General features: G+C 27.9%; 1 protein-coding gene across 4 annotated transcripts in view; it reads left to right on the forward strand.

Annotated features, from left to right (window-relative positions):
* The window catches only part of LOC107452174 (Signal transducer and transcription activator Stat92E), a 42,304-nt gene that overhangs the window by 21,974 nt on the left and 4,128 nt on the right, over window positions 1–16,202 (forward strand). For 2 of the 4 annotated variants that reach the window (XM_043045035.2, XM_043045037.2), the window contains exons 15-21: window positions 1,071–1,112; window positions 3,993–4,131; window positions 7,026–7,173; window positions 8,213–8,352; window positions 8,438–8,593; window positions 8,990–9,050; window positions 10,163–10,264. In XM_043045035.2, the coding sequence (XP_042900969.1) occupies window positions 1,071–1,112; window positions 3,993–4,131; window positions 7,026–7,173; window positions 8,213–8,352; window positions 8,438–8,593; window positions 8,990–9,050; window positions 10,163–10,264 (788 nt within the window). The remainder of the gene's footprint in view (window positions 1–1,070; window positions 1,113–3,992; window positions 4,132–7,025; window positions 7,174–8,212; window positions 8,353–8,437; window positions 8,594–8,989; window positions 9,051–10,162; window positions 10,265–16,202) is intronic. The other 2 variants (XM_043045036.2, XM_071186548.1) reach the window with 1 other exon arrangement.

Here is a 16,202-nt window from a genome sequence, read left to right on the forward strand (position 1 = left end):
GATTTCTGTCTATATGCATCATTTTAAGCATGCTAAATTTGTGGTGTTTGTGTTATATCTCGTGTGCTGCAAATTTTATATTCTTAATGATTACGTTTTGATGTTGCATATTGAATAAATATGTGCGTAATATGTGCAATGTGTTTGAAAGTGTGAAATAATGAAGTATGAGACATCTTCCGTTGCATCTTTTTTAAAGTTTGATTTTGTTATGTTTTGTGTTGTTCTAAAGTTATACAATGTGTCTGTTGTTAATAACCTGCAAGGACATAGTACAATGAGCTGAAAAAAAGGAAGAATAGTTCAAGGAGTTTTGCTCTTTGTTTTAGAGGTATTGCAGAAAAAGAAATTTAAAATTCTCATTTTGACTAAACTTTCATGACCACATCATTCAGATTGAAACTGTTTGCCATATTTTGTGTGTAAAAAATCCAAACACACAATCGAAATTGTATGCTAATTTGGAGAAAGGTTGCTTTTTTTGCGGGGGGGGGGGNTTTGGGGGGGGGGGGGTGTCCGACGGATTAACCCTATAATCGTTTGTAGTGGCATTTTTTTTAAAAAATTTTTTTACCTGCTGATGTCCATGCATAAAAAAATGCTTTTTACCAATTCAATTTGAGAAATGAAAATTTTTTATTGGAAAGTAATATCTAACAGAGGAATTTCAGTAGAAATTTGTCTAGTGGCTTTAAGCTAGGAGGATTAACATGCTTAACATGAGCTCCTTGAACTGTTCAAATAACATTTTAGCATGTATAAATCATTTTATTTTTTGATGCTCTTTGTACTTGTACCCATGAACAAATTATGGCTTTTGTAAAGTCTTGTTATTGTTGAACAAACTTACGGCTTTTGTCAAATCTTGTTATTTGCTTGCTTTCAGCGTCTAATTGTAGTATTATTTTTCCTTTCGTGTTTGGCTGGCATATGAATCGAGTTTCTTCGTACTGTTGATCTGCATCTAGCTCATCTGAGCATGGCACTTCTACATACCTTCTTTAATCTTATCTGAGTTTTTGTAAGATTATGATAATTTAATTGTAAATTTCTCTCTTTTGCTTACTTAGATACATGCTTTTCGGGATATATTTGGCAAAATACAACATTTGGTAAGTGAATTGCTGAAAAGGATATTAATGAAGTTTTATTGAAATAAAAGTGAAGTGCCTTATCACTCATCATTAGTTGTTGGTAATGATGCTACGATATACGGGTATTGCGATTATCTTAGAAAACTATGTAATTTTTCTTTATCATTTTTGTCCATCTTTTATCCTCAATTGATAAAAATTTTTGTTAAACCACCTTTTCCCGTTTATCTTGAATTATGTTTTACTCTTGATAGTTTTAACTGGTCTATCCATCCTTTGTCTATGTTTCATAATTCTTAATTGGTCTATCTACAGGGTGCGTTCTGAAAGTAATACGCATGATTTTATTGTGACGCGACTATTAATCGCAGCGCATTCAGATAGGTCAAAAAATGTGGTGGGGGATTTGTTCTTCCAAACAAGCCTGGTCTCAGGTCGCTCCGAGCAGTAGGAGTGGTAGGACGTGTCTTTGCGCAAAGTCTTTTTTTCCGATCGAGTCACGGCGTGATGGAGTTTTCGTTCGCTGGAACAGCGGTACGTGATAAAGTTTTGTGTGCGACTTGGGAAGAGTGCAACGGAAATTCATCACATGCTTCAAGACGACTTTAAGGAGGAATGCATTTCGAGATCTCAGTGTGGAAGTTGGCACAAGGCCTCCAAGGAGGGTCGGGAGAAAGTCACCGACGAGCCTCGTTCTGGACGCCCAACAACAGCCCGACCCGATGAAAACGTCCAGCATGTGCGTGAAGTTTTGAAGTCAGACAGTCGGTTAAGCATTCAGGTAATCGCTAACACCCTAAACTTGCCATAATGTGTGGTACATGGGATTGTGACGGAGGATTTGCAAATGCGAAAGGTCTGTGCCGAAGGTGTTGACGGAGGAGCAAAAAGAATTTTGAGTTTTGTGCAGTGAAGAATTGCTGGAATTGATGAGTTGGTGCCCCAGCCTCCCTATAGCCCTGAATTGGCGCCGTGTGACTTTTTTTTGCTCGTCCGACTGAAAAGAGAGCTGAAGGGAAAGCACTGGGAGTCGGTGGAGAACATCCAAGCTCATGTTACAAGGTTCCCGAGAAGCATTCCTGTCGAGAAGTTCCAGGGTGCCTTCCAGACGTGGCAGAATCGTCTCCGCAAGTGTATTGATGCGCTAGGTAACTATTTTGAAGAATTTTAAACATTTGTACCCATAGGAAGAATAAATCTATTTTTCCCTGAAAATGTGCATTACTTTCAGAACGCACCCTGTATAGTCTTAATATCTATCATTTGTTTAATTTAGTTAAAAAAAAAATTTGTATTAAAATATGTAAAAAAATATTGTGCATTTGGAGTGTCAAAATCTTTAAAAACTGCTTCTACTTCATTGTGTTTTTAGAATGATTTATCTTTAATGTTAATAAAATGATTTTAATATTTAAATAAAATAAATTCAAACTGCAAAAAGGTTAAGATAAAAGATATTAGCAGGTTGAAATGGACTATATTTGATTTTTTTTTAAATAACCTGGTAACTTATGTATAAAATGTTTTGTGTTGAATTGAATAGATTAATTTTCTGAACTAATGTATATATATATATATATATTTGTTCATGTATTCTCTTAATAATAATATCTAATGCTCTTTAATAATTTGAAATTTGAAATTTTTTTTTTTTTACTTGTCTCAGATTTGTTTATGAATTTATTTGTGATGATTCAAATCTTGTGGGTCTAAAGAGAAAATTTAACCTATCAAAAGTTCGACTTTTAGTATTTTAAACAATATGTAGTTAATTGTTTTGGTTAATATACTTCCTTATTTTTATGACAAATGTTAAAGAAAAAAAACAAAACTAGAAGTTGTCTATATCATTAATGAAATTGACTTTATTGTCCAAGTTAAGGGATTTTATGCAAGGTAAGTTCTTCTTGTTTTCATAATTAAAACTTGATGGATTTAGTTTAAGGAATTGAATCAAATTTTTTATTTTATTACAATTCTATTTTGTGTTTCTTCATTTTCAAATTCCAATGCAGTATCTAACAAAGTTGATGTTGATAATACCAACAATTTAGTTTTATTGTTGTTTATATATCCTGTTTTGACCAATTCAACTTGCAAATTTTATGTGTTGCACAATTTACTTTAACTGACACTCAATATTAAAAGATTTCTATTTATTTGAGGTCAAGTCATTACAATAAAAAATTTTGTACTGCCCTATTGACATTTATCAGAATATAGTAAAAGCCCTTTTAAATAAGAACTCACAAAGACAGAGACAATACAATTGGTTTTATAAATTTTAATAATACTTGGAAAATTCAAAGATGTTTAATAATATTCAAAGCTATAATGAAATCTTAATGGATCAGCTTCTTAATATTTTGCTTTTGTAGTTAGACAAAAATCCATTATAAACTAATACCAAGAAATAATGTAAGTGTAAAAGTAATGTCTTATCATATGGGGGGGGGTAAGATATGGTCTAATAGTTATTTCACATCTTTAACTGTAATTTAGAAGTACAAAGTGTCAGGATTCTAAATGGTAGTAAATGGTTAAAAGAATGACTGCCTTTTCTTCTCTTCATGTGATGCCAAAACAAGAATAATATTAACTCGGCTTTTTTTTAAAAAAAATTATAGCAACTTTTTTCTCCCCTTTTGTTTTAAACTCAATATAATTGACTAATTTTTGTATCTTTTATATTAACTGTTCTTGGTGAAAGTAAGCTAAAAGCTGGAAATATATACTTATTAAGTTTTATCTCTATTCTTTCTAAGGATTATATTTAACATGTTTTTAATGCAATTTCATGAAATATTTTTTGGTTAGTGAATTCATTAAAGCATGTAATTTGATATTAGTTAACTAACCAAATTACAATTCAAGTATTTTTTTAAATATTTATTTTAGGGGCGAGTACCGTTCCAAGTACCAGAAAAAGTCAGCTGGACTGAGGTGGCAGAAGTACTTAGTACAAAATTTAAATCCGCCACTGGTCGAGGATTAACTGAAGATAATCTGCAATTTTTAGCTGCTAAAGTTTTCAGAAGTAGGTTAAAATATTTTGATTTAGTGATATCGATACCTTTTCTTTTGCTGATTCCTGAATCTAAAAATTATTTGGCTACATATTTATTATTTAGTTGTAATTTAAAATACAATAAATTTATTTATTTATTGCAGAGTGTAATTTTTTATTTACATTGGTTTTATAGGTATTTGTTCTTGAAATTTCCTTTCATCAAAGTTGATAAAATTATTATAGTTTTTTTTGCATTGTTGCGAAAATTAAAAGTTACACACCATTATAAAAGCCAAATGCGGATGATATTAAAAAAAAATAGCATTTTGTATCTTCACTTGACACTAGCCATCATTGTAATGTGTTGATTGCTTTAGCGTCAGAGTATTTATTTCGGAGGGTCTGTTACTGATCCGCTTGTTAACGAAAAAATAAAACTGTTTCTGTCCTTAATAGATGTCCCACCTGAACTTAATGACTGTTCCGGCTGGAAATCCTGCAGAATTTCTACTCAATCCAAGACATGTTAGGCATGACTACCTGCTAATTAAAGAGACCTAAGTGTGAAAAAGAATTAAAGGAAGGGAATGTAAAAATTAAAATACTTAAAGCATCAATTACTCAAAGTCACAATTATGTTAGCATTGTTTCATTTAATAAAATTACAATAAGGCTAAAAATTATAACTGCATTTTTAAAAAATTTTGTAAGCATGATTTATTTTACTATAAAATTAACCAGGGTTCGTGATTTTTTAAAACAAATCAAAAGAATCAGGTTTTTTTGATTTAAATCAGATTTTTTTGATTTAAATCTGATTTTTTTGATTTAAATCGGATTTTTTTGATTTAAATTGGATTTTTTGATTTAAATCGGATTTTTTTGATTTAAATCAGATTTTTTTGATTTTTATTCAAATACTCTGTAAGAACTTTAATTTATGATTAAAAAAATTATAAATGTTATATCAAAATTAACTTAATATTAAAACTATATTGTAGCAATATTTTAGAAGCTCTAACTAAAATAATTTTTCTTTTTAATACATGACTTTGAATGCTAGCAACCATTATGAAATAAATGCATGATTAAAATTTAAAGACTAGATGAAATAGAGAATTTAAAGAATACTTCAGGGGTCTGTCTGGGTTTTTTTGAGAGGTACCTATTTTGTGAAAATTAAAAATTATGTTAAAAAGTCAACACAAATATAGTAAAAATATGGATTTATCGTTTCTTACGAGACAATCGTTTCTTACGAGACACAAAAATAAAATTTTAAGAAAAAGTATTTTGTGTAATTATTTTATCGTTTTTCCTAAAGTTGAATTTGTAAAGGACCGTTAAACGGTAAGTAAATTTGACTTGGACAGACCCCTGTACTTTTAACTATTAAAACAAAGTTTCAGTTAGCAAACCATAACTTTAATTTAAAATTGTGATTTTTTTCTTTCTCGATTTTTAAAATGACAAAATAAATGTAGCAGACTGTGTTGATAAATGTAGTCATTCATCAAAAAATAAATAAATATTCAATCTATATATTTTTATATTAAAATATTCATTTTTAATTCTATATCAAAATAGATAAGTCAAGCTAAAAAAAAAAAAAATTAGAAAATCTATGTACTCATTGGAATTTTTTTTCACAAAATTTCTTTATAGAAAATCAGATAATGTCAAAGATACTGTAAACATATTATGAGAAAAAAATACCAGTTAATAACCCTACTGCATCAAATAGACTTTGAAAGAGTTTGAAAGGGAAGAATGACACTATATTAGGAAAAAAACATCTGAATTCATCAGCCCTTTTTTTTTCTTTTTCTGTTTTTGGCATATTAGGGTAATTTCTTTTTAATATAACCTCAAGCTTCAGAAATATACATTTTCCACCAATAAAATATGATGTAGATTTTAATTCACGCTTTTTCATTCAAAAGGTAGAATTTTAATTAACATTATTTGTATTATTTTTTGAAAAAAATTCATGTTTATTAATTACTTTCTACAGCTATGCAAGTCTATATTAAGACAGCATTAAATGTTTACTTTAATCTGTACTTTCAATCTCAAGAATCAAAAGATTTTTAAAAATGTAATTTCAAATGTGTTGGAATTTAACACACACCAAGAAAGAAAGTAATTTCGTTAACTAAAATTAATTAATGCAGCAATTAATTTAAATTAAATTTTAATACTAAGAAAAGAAAATAATAAAAGTATCAAACATTTAAAACACTGCTTTTTAACTTTTAGAATCAATATATATATAGATAGAAAAAATTAGTTGATTTAAATCAATGATTTTTTAAAAAAAAAAAGATTTTTTTAAAAAAATCATTTGACTTAAGTCATGATTTAAATCTTGATTTAAATCAAGCTTATTTAAATCAACAAACCCTGAAATTAACCTATTTTATTAAATAAAGGACATTCTCTAAATAGAGTCATGATTTTATCTTTGATAAAAACAGTAAAAAGTTAATAGTAATAGTTTTTTTTAGCTTCTATTTTGAGTAAGGAAGTCAGTTCTTGGAGATTAAAATTGACATTCGGGATCAAATTGGGAAAATAAACAACTTAATCTGCTTCAACTTTGATTAAAAAATTCATTATTCTGTCTATTTGGTTATATTCATGTTTTCAAAGTTAAAACTGTAAAAGTAACTAGGTACAACATCTCAATAATTTAAGTTAGTTATGTTATAAGCCATAATAGACAAAAGGTTATTAAATGTAACCATATATATCTTTAATAATGTGTTGTTAATAAATTTCTTAGTGTTATTAAAGTTTAAAATATTTAAGTTTTCTGATTGAGCTGAAAGATTCATGAAAAAAAAGCACAATTCAGGAACATGTGCTATTGATTTAAGCATTCCTTTGATTATTAGTATAATAATTTAAATTCTATTTAGGTTCCCAGTTCCAAGATTACTCCATGATGGTGACTTGGTCCCAGTTTTGTAAAGAACCTTTACCAGAGCGTGGATTTACATTTTGGGAGTGGTTTTATGCAATTATGAAAGTTACACGGGAGCATCTTAGAAACTTGTGGAATGATGGGTAAATTATTTGAGCTTCAGTTGTATTTTATTTTTAATGATTTATGTCATAAATAAGACAAGTAGTTCAATATTGTCAGATGGCCATTAACTAAACACAATTGTGCTTAATTTGAATGGTGACAAAATGGAAATTTTATTTTAAAAACTATTTACACTTTTACCTGTTTACTGTATTTCTGTTTATATATTTTACTATATTTCGCTTTGCCTAAATACTGCTAAAATAATAAACTTGGAGTGTCAGCTATGAGACTAAATTCTTAACATACTCCTGGCATATGAATTTTATAGGCATCCCGTTAATGAGATGAAATTCAGTTCTTTTAAACAGAGGGGGAAAAAACAACTTTAATTTGATTTTGAATTATTTTGCTAATAATTTGCATACATGATGTGGAATTTTCTTTGTTTTTATAGTTATAGCTAAATTGTTGAGTTTTTTTTTTGCAGTATAGATGTTGCTGAGTAGTGTAGTTTAATCTACGGTAAATACACCTAACTTGATCACTTAAAAAAAAAAAAAAAAAAAATTAGTTCATGAAAATTCCTAATAGATTTGGTTACATGGCATGTGAATCACACATTTTGACAATCATTGATAGAGCATAAATCAAATTTATAGAGCTGACAAATTCTCATTATGTTTGAGTGATTGCATTTTGCAGTTTGTATTTAAGCTCATATTTCCCATTATTGATACTTCATGCATACCTCAATTCACTGATTTAAATAATTGATCTTTCAATGACCACATTGATTACAGATCCTATAAATTTGCAATAATTTTATCACATGTCACAGTGAGCTCTCTTGCAGCAGCGAAAAATGTCTCCACAATTTTGGGGTTAATTCTCACATTTTAATTTGTAAAGCATTTGACACTTAAATTTGTTTAAGTATGCAATTTTTTTTTATTTTAAGAATATTACATTTGAATAATTTGCATATATTTTACTATACTTCTTTAATGTTTTGGCATTAATTATACAGATTCTTCTTTCAATATTTTTTTTTTTAATTGAGCGCCACTTTTTCAGTCACATAATGGGTTTTGTCGGAAGAACACGGACTGAAGAATTGCTTTTGAAGAAATGTAATGGCACATTTTTGATCAGATTCAGTGATTCTGAGCTTGGTGGAGTTACGATTGCTTGGGTTACGGATTCTCAACAAAGAGGTAGTTTAATAACTAGTGAACAAGAAAAAATGAAAGTGATTTCTTAAACTTTTGTGTTTAATGAATTTTTGTTTTGTTTTATTAGAGGGTCAAGAGATCCTCATGGTGCAGCCTTTTACGAGTCGAGATTTTGTCATAAGAAGTTTGGCTGACAGGATTTATGATTTAAAAAATCTGCAATTTTTATATCCTGATATACACAGAGACCAAGCATTTGGCAGATACTATACACCTTATTCAGGTAAGTTTTTTTTAGTATCGTTGATTCACATATAGTGTGTGAAGCTTATTCATATTGTAAAAATTTATTCATATTGTAAAAACTTTTTCATAATGTAATTGCTCATTAGTAAACAGATAGTATTACTCAACACCGCTTACTGGAGGGTGATAGTACCCACTTTGAGAACCCTATGAACTAGACTAATGTGATTCGATTATTTCAGACTTTAAAAAGTCAGTCTGTTATCCAATTAGCTAAAGTCATGTTATTTGTTTTCTTTTATCTTAATACCTAGTTTGTCTATTCAGATGTATTTTTTATATTTCGTTTTGATTTGAATGATTGTCTTACTGCTTTAAGAAACAGTTTTGAATTTTTTTTATCATCAATAATAGTATCCTTATATTATTTCAGAAAACCAACCACCGACTGTAAATGGATATGTTCGCCCTGTTCTTGTCACTCAAATTCCTGGGTAAGGCAGATTTTTAAAACTGAACAAATTTGTATTTTTTTAAAAAAAGATTTATTTAATCTAGCTACATTTTCAGTTTAATATAATTTTATTGAAATTAAATTACAATTAACCACATATACGACTTTAACAGTACAATCACAAATGTATAAATTATTGAGAATTGTTAATTAGTTGTTTGGAGTTTTAAATTTTATGTATGTTTAATTTTGTTTTAACACTAGTGGTTTATTTTCTATTTCAATTTCGTTTTAAAAACATGACTCTGTGATTAAGACACGCTTGAGCTGCCAATGTGTATGACTTGAGTACCATCCCTGCTGGTGTCTTGAAGGCCCCTTCCAGCCTATTTTATTTTATAATCGACGTTGAACAGCCGACCCAATTTTTTGGTTTGTGACTACTATTGTTCAACTCGGTAGCCTCGTAACTTTTGAACCCTATCCGGAACACAAGGGGACTCCTGGATTAAATATTAGGAGAAATTTTGCCTTCGTGGAGGGCAATTTGATTGAACCAACCCGCATTTGCGTTACATGGAGAGGAAGACCACGAGAACCTCCCATGGTTAGCCTGATGGCAAGGGGACTATAATCCATGATGTGTCTACCACTGAGGATATTTCATGTCAGCACTGTGATCGGTGCAAGCCGGGTGTGGTATTTGTATCGACCCACCATCCTTGGGATTTGAACCCGGTTCACCTCATTGGGAGGCAAACGCTCTATCCCCTGAGCGATCGTGACTCCTTGTTTAGATTGCTGAGTATCTACCAGTGAATTTAAGATGCAATGCTGACGACTTTGTATCCATCATTTCTAAATTTTAAACTTCAAACATGACCCTTTCGGTTGACAACATGTGCTTTTCTTAACGAAAGACAGCAGAAGTATCTGCAGTTATTAAATTGTGGTTCAACATTTGGATATTTGGATGATTGATTTATTCTGAAATTAACAGCTTTTTAGACATTAACATGTTCTTAAATGAAGTTGAATGTAACTAAGAGTTGAATTGCAAATTGAATATTTGTTTTCCATAAACAAATAGTTTTGTATTTTTAATGTTTCCTAGGAACCCTAAATTGACAATTTTTAAAAAATATATTTTAGATGGTCAGGCTCCTGTGGCTTTGACAGCTATCCAGGTACACCACAATCCTCTGTTCTGCAATCTCCCGAACCTGGATACCATGATCCGCATTCAGATATGCAGTAAGTCTGAGAACTATATCCAGAACTATTGTTCCTTTCTTTTTTTTCTATTAAAAAAAGAAGCCTTTTATGGCAAATGTGATTTTTTTATTGTTTAAAGATTTTTGTAACTACAATTTAGATTGACCATTTATATTTTATAAAACAAGTCTTCATATTGTTAATGTTTTTTCACAACTATGAAATTTATATTTGTATTTGATCACAAATTTTGTATGCAGAATATTTTCCAGTTATTCTGTCAAAGTTTGGAGCTTAAAACTTGGTTTTTTTAAACACAGCAGTTATCCTGCTCATATCAATATTAACTATGTAGTTAGATTAATGCAGTACTCTCTTTTAACAAGCTTCTGTTTAACTCTATCTCTGTTTTAAATTGACGAACCGATAAAACGATATGGACTGTAGTATTTTTAAATTCTTCATATTTACTTTTTTCATTCTTCATATTGTGAGCGACTTTTCATTAAATTCTCTCATTTCATCTCTGTATTCAATCAGTTCTTCAGCTGCTGTGTTTATAAACAGGAAAAAGACAAGAGTCCATCATAACAAACAAATGTCTGAGAAATAGTGTTTTTAAAATTTCCCGCTTTTTTTAGACTCTGATCATTGTTACGTATCAAATCGATCTAATTTTGATTGAATCTATTAATATCCATTTGTAACACTTCGTTGATCACAGCGCATGCGGTTTAGTTTACAATCAAGTAACTTCTTGTCAATGCACTTTTGCATAGGATTATGTGACCAGTAACACTCAGTTATGCTGTATGAATTATGAAATTTTTTTTCTGTATTATATCCCGGTGTATTAATTATGAAGGAGACTGCAATCACAATGTGTTGAATTTAAAGCAGAAATTATTATATAATTCTTTATTTCTCCACTATTTTTGCTTGGGGCTTTATGCGATTTACGCTAGTTAAAAGGGAGTTTACTGTATTTTAAATAAGTTATAACTGAGCTGTACCTTTATATTGTATTATACAAAGACACTAATAGTCAATTATATTGTCACACTACTACAGTTATCAATGTCCTTGCTTCTGACTTAAAAAACTGACATTGTAACAGTGCTTTTGCTAAAATAATATTTATGCAATGTTGTGATTATAACTGTTATATTAATAATGTAGATGTTGCTTTTAGTATAGATTACTAAACAGAAGGTACAATTGTTTGAATTTTACATGCTTATACCTTATAAGATAAACATCTTTTTAGATAAAAAAGAATCTCAGTGTTTGCTTTGTCACTAAGTTTTAAATAGCTTGATTTTACACATCTTTGCAGTGTTTCAGAAGAAAACTATTTTATTAGACAATATTTGTTAATAAGATTATTTTTATTGTGCAAAAAATTTTGCTATTCTAGGACTTATAATTATTTTAAGATTATTCTATTCAGGTTAGTATTAAAAAAGAATATGAATGCAATCATAAATTTTTAACATAATTAATTTTAATTGAGATTTTCCTTTAACAGCTATGAAACACCTCATTGTATTATTTATTAAAAATTATTACTTCTAAAATATATTTTGGTAAAAAAATTGGGATTCCCAACCAATCAAGAAATATCAAAGTTTAAACTTCGCATAAAACAAAGTCCGGGAAATGTCAGAGAATATTGTATTGTTTTGCTTAAATTTGGAAAATGACAAATTTTAGCTTTGGTGACAATTATTAATGTGAGACATGAGATTCATTCATTTTTACAGTTATGTATATGTTTATATTATATATTCATATTAAATATATTTCATTTTTACAGTTATATATATTTTAAATTTTAATAAATACTTTACGACCATAAACAATCTGCTGTTTATTATTATATTATTTTTGATATAAAATTTTATTTATAAAAACATATGCAAAAATTTTTTTTTCTTCAAATTTCGATGAATACTCTTAGATGATGCTAGGCTTATATAAAAGAAATAAAAAAAAACTGAGCTTAACATTCTTATGCTTGGAAGCATTGCTGGCTTTCAAATCTATCAGCCTTACTAGAAATAAAAAGGAGAAATAATTAGCTTAATTTAGTCTAGAAATAAATTTTAAAATGTCATGTTTGTAAATATGATAATTAGGTATTGTCTCTGTCTCCTCAACACTACTCTCAATGACAACAGCATTTATAAGTATTTACTCTATATCAAGGAAACATTGTTCTTCTTGCCATGTTATAATTAAGTAAGAATAAATGTTGTTATGTTTCCTTTTCCTTGACTTCAAAAATATCTTTATTGATTCATGCATTATGAATTTAAACTGCAACAGAAAGTTCTATACAAACAATAAATTTATTACTATTGATAATAATAGGAATTAAAATACATAGGAATTGACTCTTTAAAATTTTTTTTATTTCAATGAAAGGAGTATAAATAGATTTTTTTTTTTTTCAATAAGCTTATTCATTACTTTACTGTTCTTGCTTCTCCACAGTAATATCTCATGCAAGTAATTTATTCTTTTGTATAATATTTGAAAGGCTTTGTTAATTTTTTTACAATAATTGAGCCTCAAAATTAAGAATTGCTTCAATATTAATTTTATTTCTATGACCAAATATAACTTTACTGCCTATTTCAGGGGTGATTATATTCTGGGGGTACCCTGAAATTCTGGGTTTTTCATATCATTCTTCTAGGTCTGAAAACTAGAAGCAGGAAAGGCTATTTTTGCACAAATATTGCAGAGTTCCCAAATCCAAGAGCATTGGTTTGCTGATTTCCTCAAATTAAGAACTTTTAACCTAACAAAAGTTTGAAGCTTTTTCTAAATCCCACTAATTGAAAGGCTAGTTTTGCATATAATTTATTTATAATTCTAAAAACTACAAGTAGCTAAAGTTTGGATTTTTTAGTGTATAATTTTAAGCAATATATTTTTAATCAATATGTTAAATTATATAATTTTTTTAAGTTACTAAATATGATTATTTTTAAAAGTTTTTTAGCTACATACTACTTATTTTTACATTTGGATTATCAAAGTTCTTTAATTATGTTTCTAAGTTTAAATTGTGTTTTATATCGTATTAACAGTTATGTCTGGTTATTATGTTTCAATTTAAATCTACCAAAGATATTTGTTATCTGAGATGTTTTCAATAAGTACGATTCAAATTTTTTAAATATACAACTAATGTTGTATTCTGCATCATAATTTCTTGTGTACTTAACCTTTGCCCTAAATTATATCACTTGTAATTGCTGTGTGCATTTGATAATGTATTTTGAATTGATGATAACATTTAGCTCTATATATTAGATGATGGTTTGTGAATTTTTTTTTTAAGGCTTGTTATTTCATTTGTATGGTGGGAAAGTAGGTGGTAACTTGAATATTTTTTACTGTAATAATTGGTTCTTCAATATATCTTATAATATTCATCAATATATTTTAAATATTTTATTTTCACTTCGAATTAAGAAGATATTTGTTACAATTAAAATTAAATAACTTTTAAGGAAGAAAGCAGTTTTTGCTTTTATTATCAGATAATTGATTAAATACTGATTAAACAAAGTCCTTTACAGGAATAACCTTACTTCTCTTTTATTTTGTTAAAAAGCTTGTTATTATCTTTAATTAATTAGCTTTCATTTTGACACAAACTCTATTTTAAGGTCTAAGTTTTCGAGCTAAACTACTTTTTAAATAATTAAAAGTAATTCTCAATGGGCAATAAATGTTAAAAATGGGTGATTGTCTCTGGATTAAAGGTCTGAAGGATTTTATTTGCTCTCACATTTATTTTCAATATGAGCTGAGATTTAAAATAAAAATAAACATTTAAGAGCCATTGATTGTAAATACCTAAAAAAATATCTTACAAGTTTTTTTTATTTTTTTTAAATTTTACATAAAGCTTTTATTTCTTCTAAAAAATAATTTTCCCTTAAAGACTTTGTGACGTTCAAACTTATTTAACTAATTCCGAAGATTTTGGTTCTATATTTCTCTTTGATTTCCTACATTTGCTGAAAGAAAGAGGAAAAAGTAATGATTCCAGCTGTTGTAGAAAAGTTTTTTTTAATTAATTATAAAAATGTGTTGATTTTGCTGAAATTTTTTTATAAAAATTGCATTTGTTAAAGAAAATATATTATATCATAGTTTCACCTATGAAGTTATGGCTAAAGGTGTATAATGTTATATGCTCTTACTTTCAGCAAAATTCTAAACTTAGTGTAAGTAATTCAATTATAAGTACCTTTCATTAGACTTGGATGTTTTACAAAATAAGTAAAAAGAAAATGGAATTTGCTTTATTAATGCAAGGAATTTCGTATGAAGTATTTTAACTTTTGGTGTATGAAATCTTTTTCTTAATGCTTAATTTTAAATGTTTATATTTTATATTTGTATATAATATTTCTCTATTGAATTCCAATGTTTAAAAGTGACAGTTTTTAAGAACCTACTATTAAAATCAACACAAAATTAATTTTAATAATGTGTAAACTAATGAAAAAGTTAAAATTATCCTACAAATTCATATAATGATTTCTTTTTAAGTTAAAAACATTTCATCTGTAGAATTTGATGAATAATATTTATTAATCCGTGTCTGTGTATTTTTCAACAAGTGCATTCTACCTGAGTACTTACAAGTAATTCTTTCAATCATAGCTTTCTCATATGCTTTTGGGGTTAATAAAGAGAGGTTTTATTAAGTTTCTTTTTTCTTAATTAAAAACTAATTATTTTTTTAAATTTGAATTTTTTTTTTAAGATCAGAAATCTAAATGTCATCATCCTAATTTTTTAGTCCATTGTGTCAAGTTTACAGTTAGTCATAAAATCTTGCTTAAATATGTTATAATTTTCAGCAGAAACTTAATTTGAAAGAAATAATGAATGGCCACATACTTGATTATTCTTTAATTCTTGCAAAAGTAACAAAAAGCAATTATATTTTGGATGTTATTTTTTTTCTCAATTAGTAATTTTATCAGAGAAAAATAATACTAATACATGAGGCTGCCTTTTTTATATTTTTGCTCAATTAACATAATATAGGAGTACAAAGTTATGGAATAAGATTTCTTATTGTAATTACACTTACAAATTTTATGTGTCAAAACTTTTGGCGTAGTTTGAAGGAACAAGACCAAAGATCTGAATTTCAGAAAAAGTTTTGTTCTGTTTTGAATAACAGTTATTCTTTATTATTTTTCAATTAAAAAAGAACAAAAATGATTACATTAGCTTACAATCTGGTTTTCATAAATTAAAAACCTAAGCATCTTCTCTCAGAGAAGCATTTTCCTCTTTTTGCTACTCAAAGATTTGCTTGTCATGATTCCTTACATATTTTGATAAATGAATACAGCTTTCTTGAAAAGTACTAATGTTGTCTATGCAAAGTTTATATTAATAATATTAGGCAAAACATGTTAAAAGCCTTTTATAAAAGTTCAAACTTGTTTATATTAAGAACAATAGGACAAAAGTCTATTAAACATGCTTTTGCCACAATCATAAAAATAAAAGCTTTAATATATGAAAATAAATTGGAAAATGTTTAAAAATGATCTTTAATTGTTTTTTTTATATATATTTTTAAAAGAAACTGTGTTAGCTTTGTTTATGATTTAAATTTGGACTTTTTGTCTGCAATTGTTTGACACTCATTGCGTTTATCACCAACACAATAGGGTTTTGAGCATAAAATCATTTTATTAGTCGCGTCCACATTTTCTTTCTTACTCTTTTTCATGCATTTGTAATTGTATTTCGGATTGCTAAAAACTTTTCAAAGTTTCTATTTATTTTCATATAGTATCAAAGTTGTAAAAAAAGAAAAGTGAAACTTGCTGCAAACACTAGCAGTTGTCATTTAGTCATAAAATTTCTATTTTCTTTTTCTGAAAAACTTAGCATTTACCTATTATAAACGATGTGCGTTGCTAAAATA

The sequence above is a fragment of the Parasteatoda tepidariorum genome, chromosome 10 (assembly GCF_043381705.1).
Source record: "Parasteatoda tepidariorum isolate YZ-2023 chromosome 10, CAS_Ptep_4.0, whole genome shotgun sequence".
Lineage (NCBI taxonomy): Eukaryota > Metazoa > Arthropoda > Arachnida > Araneae > Theridiidae > Parasteatoda > Parasteatoda tepidariorum.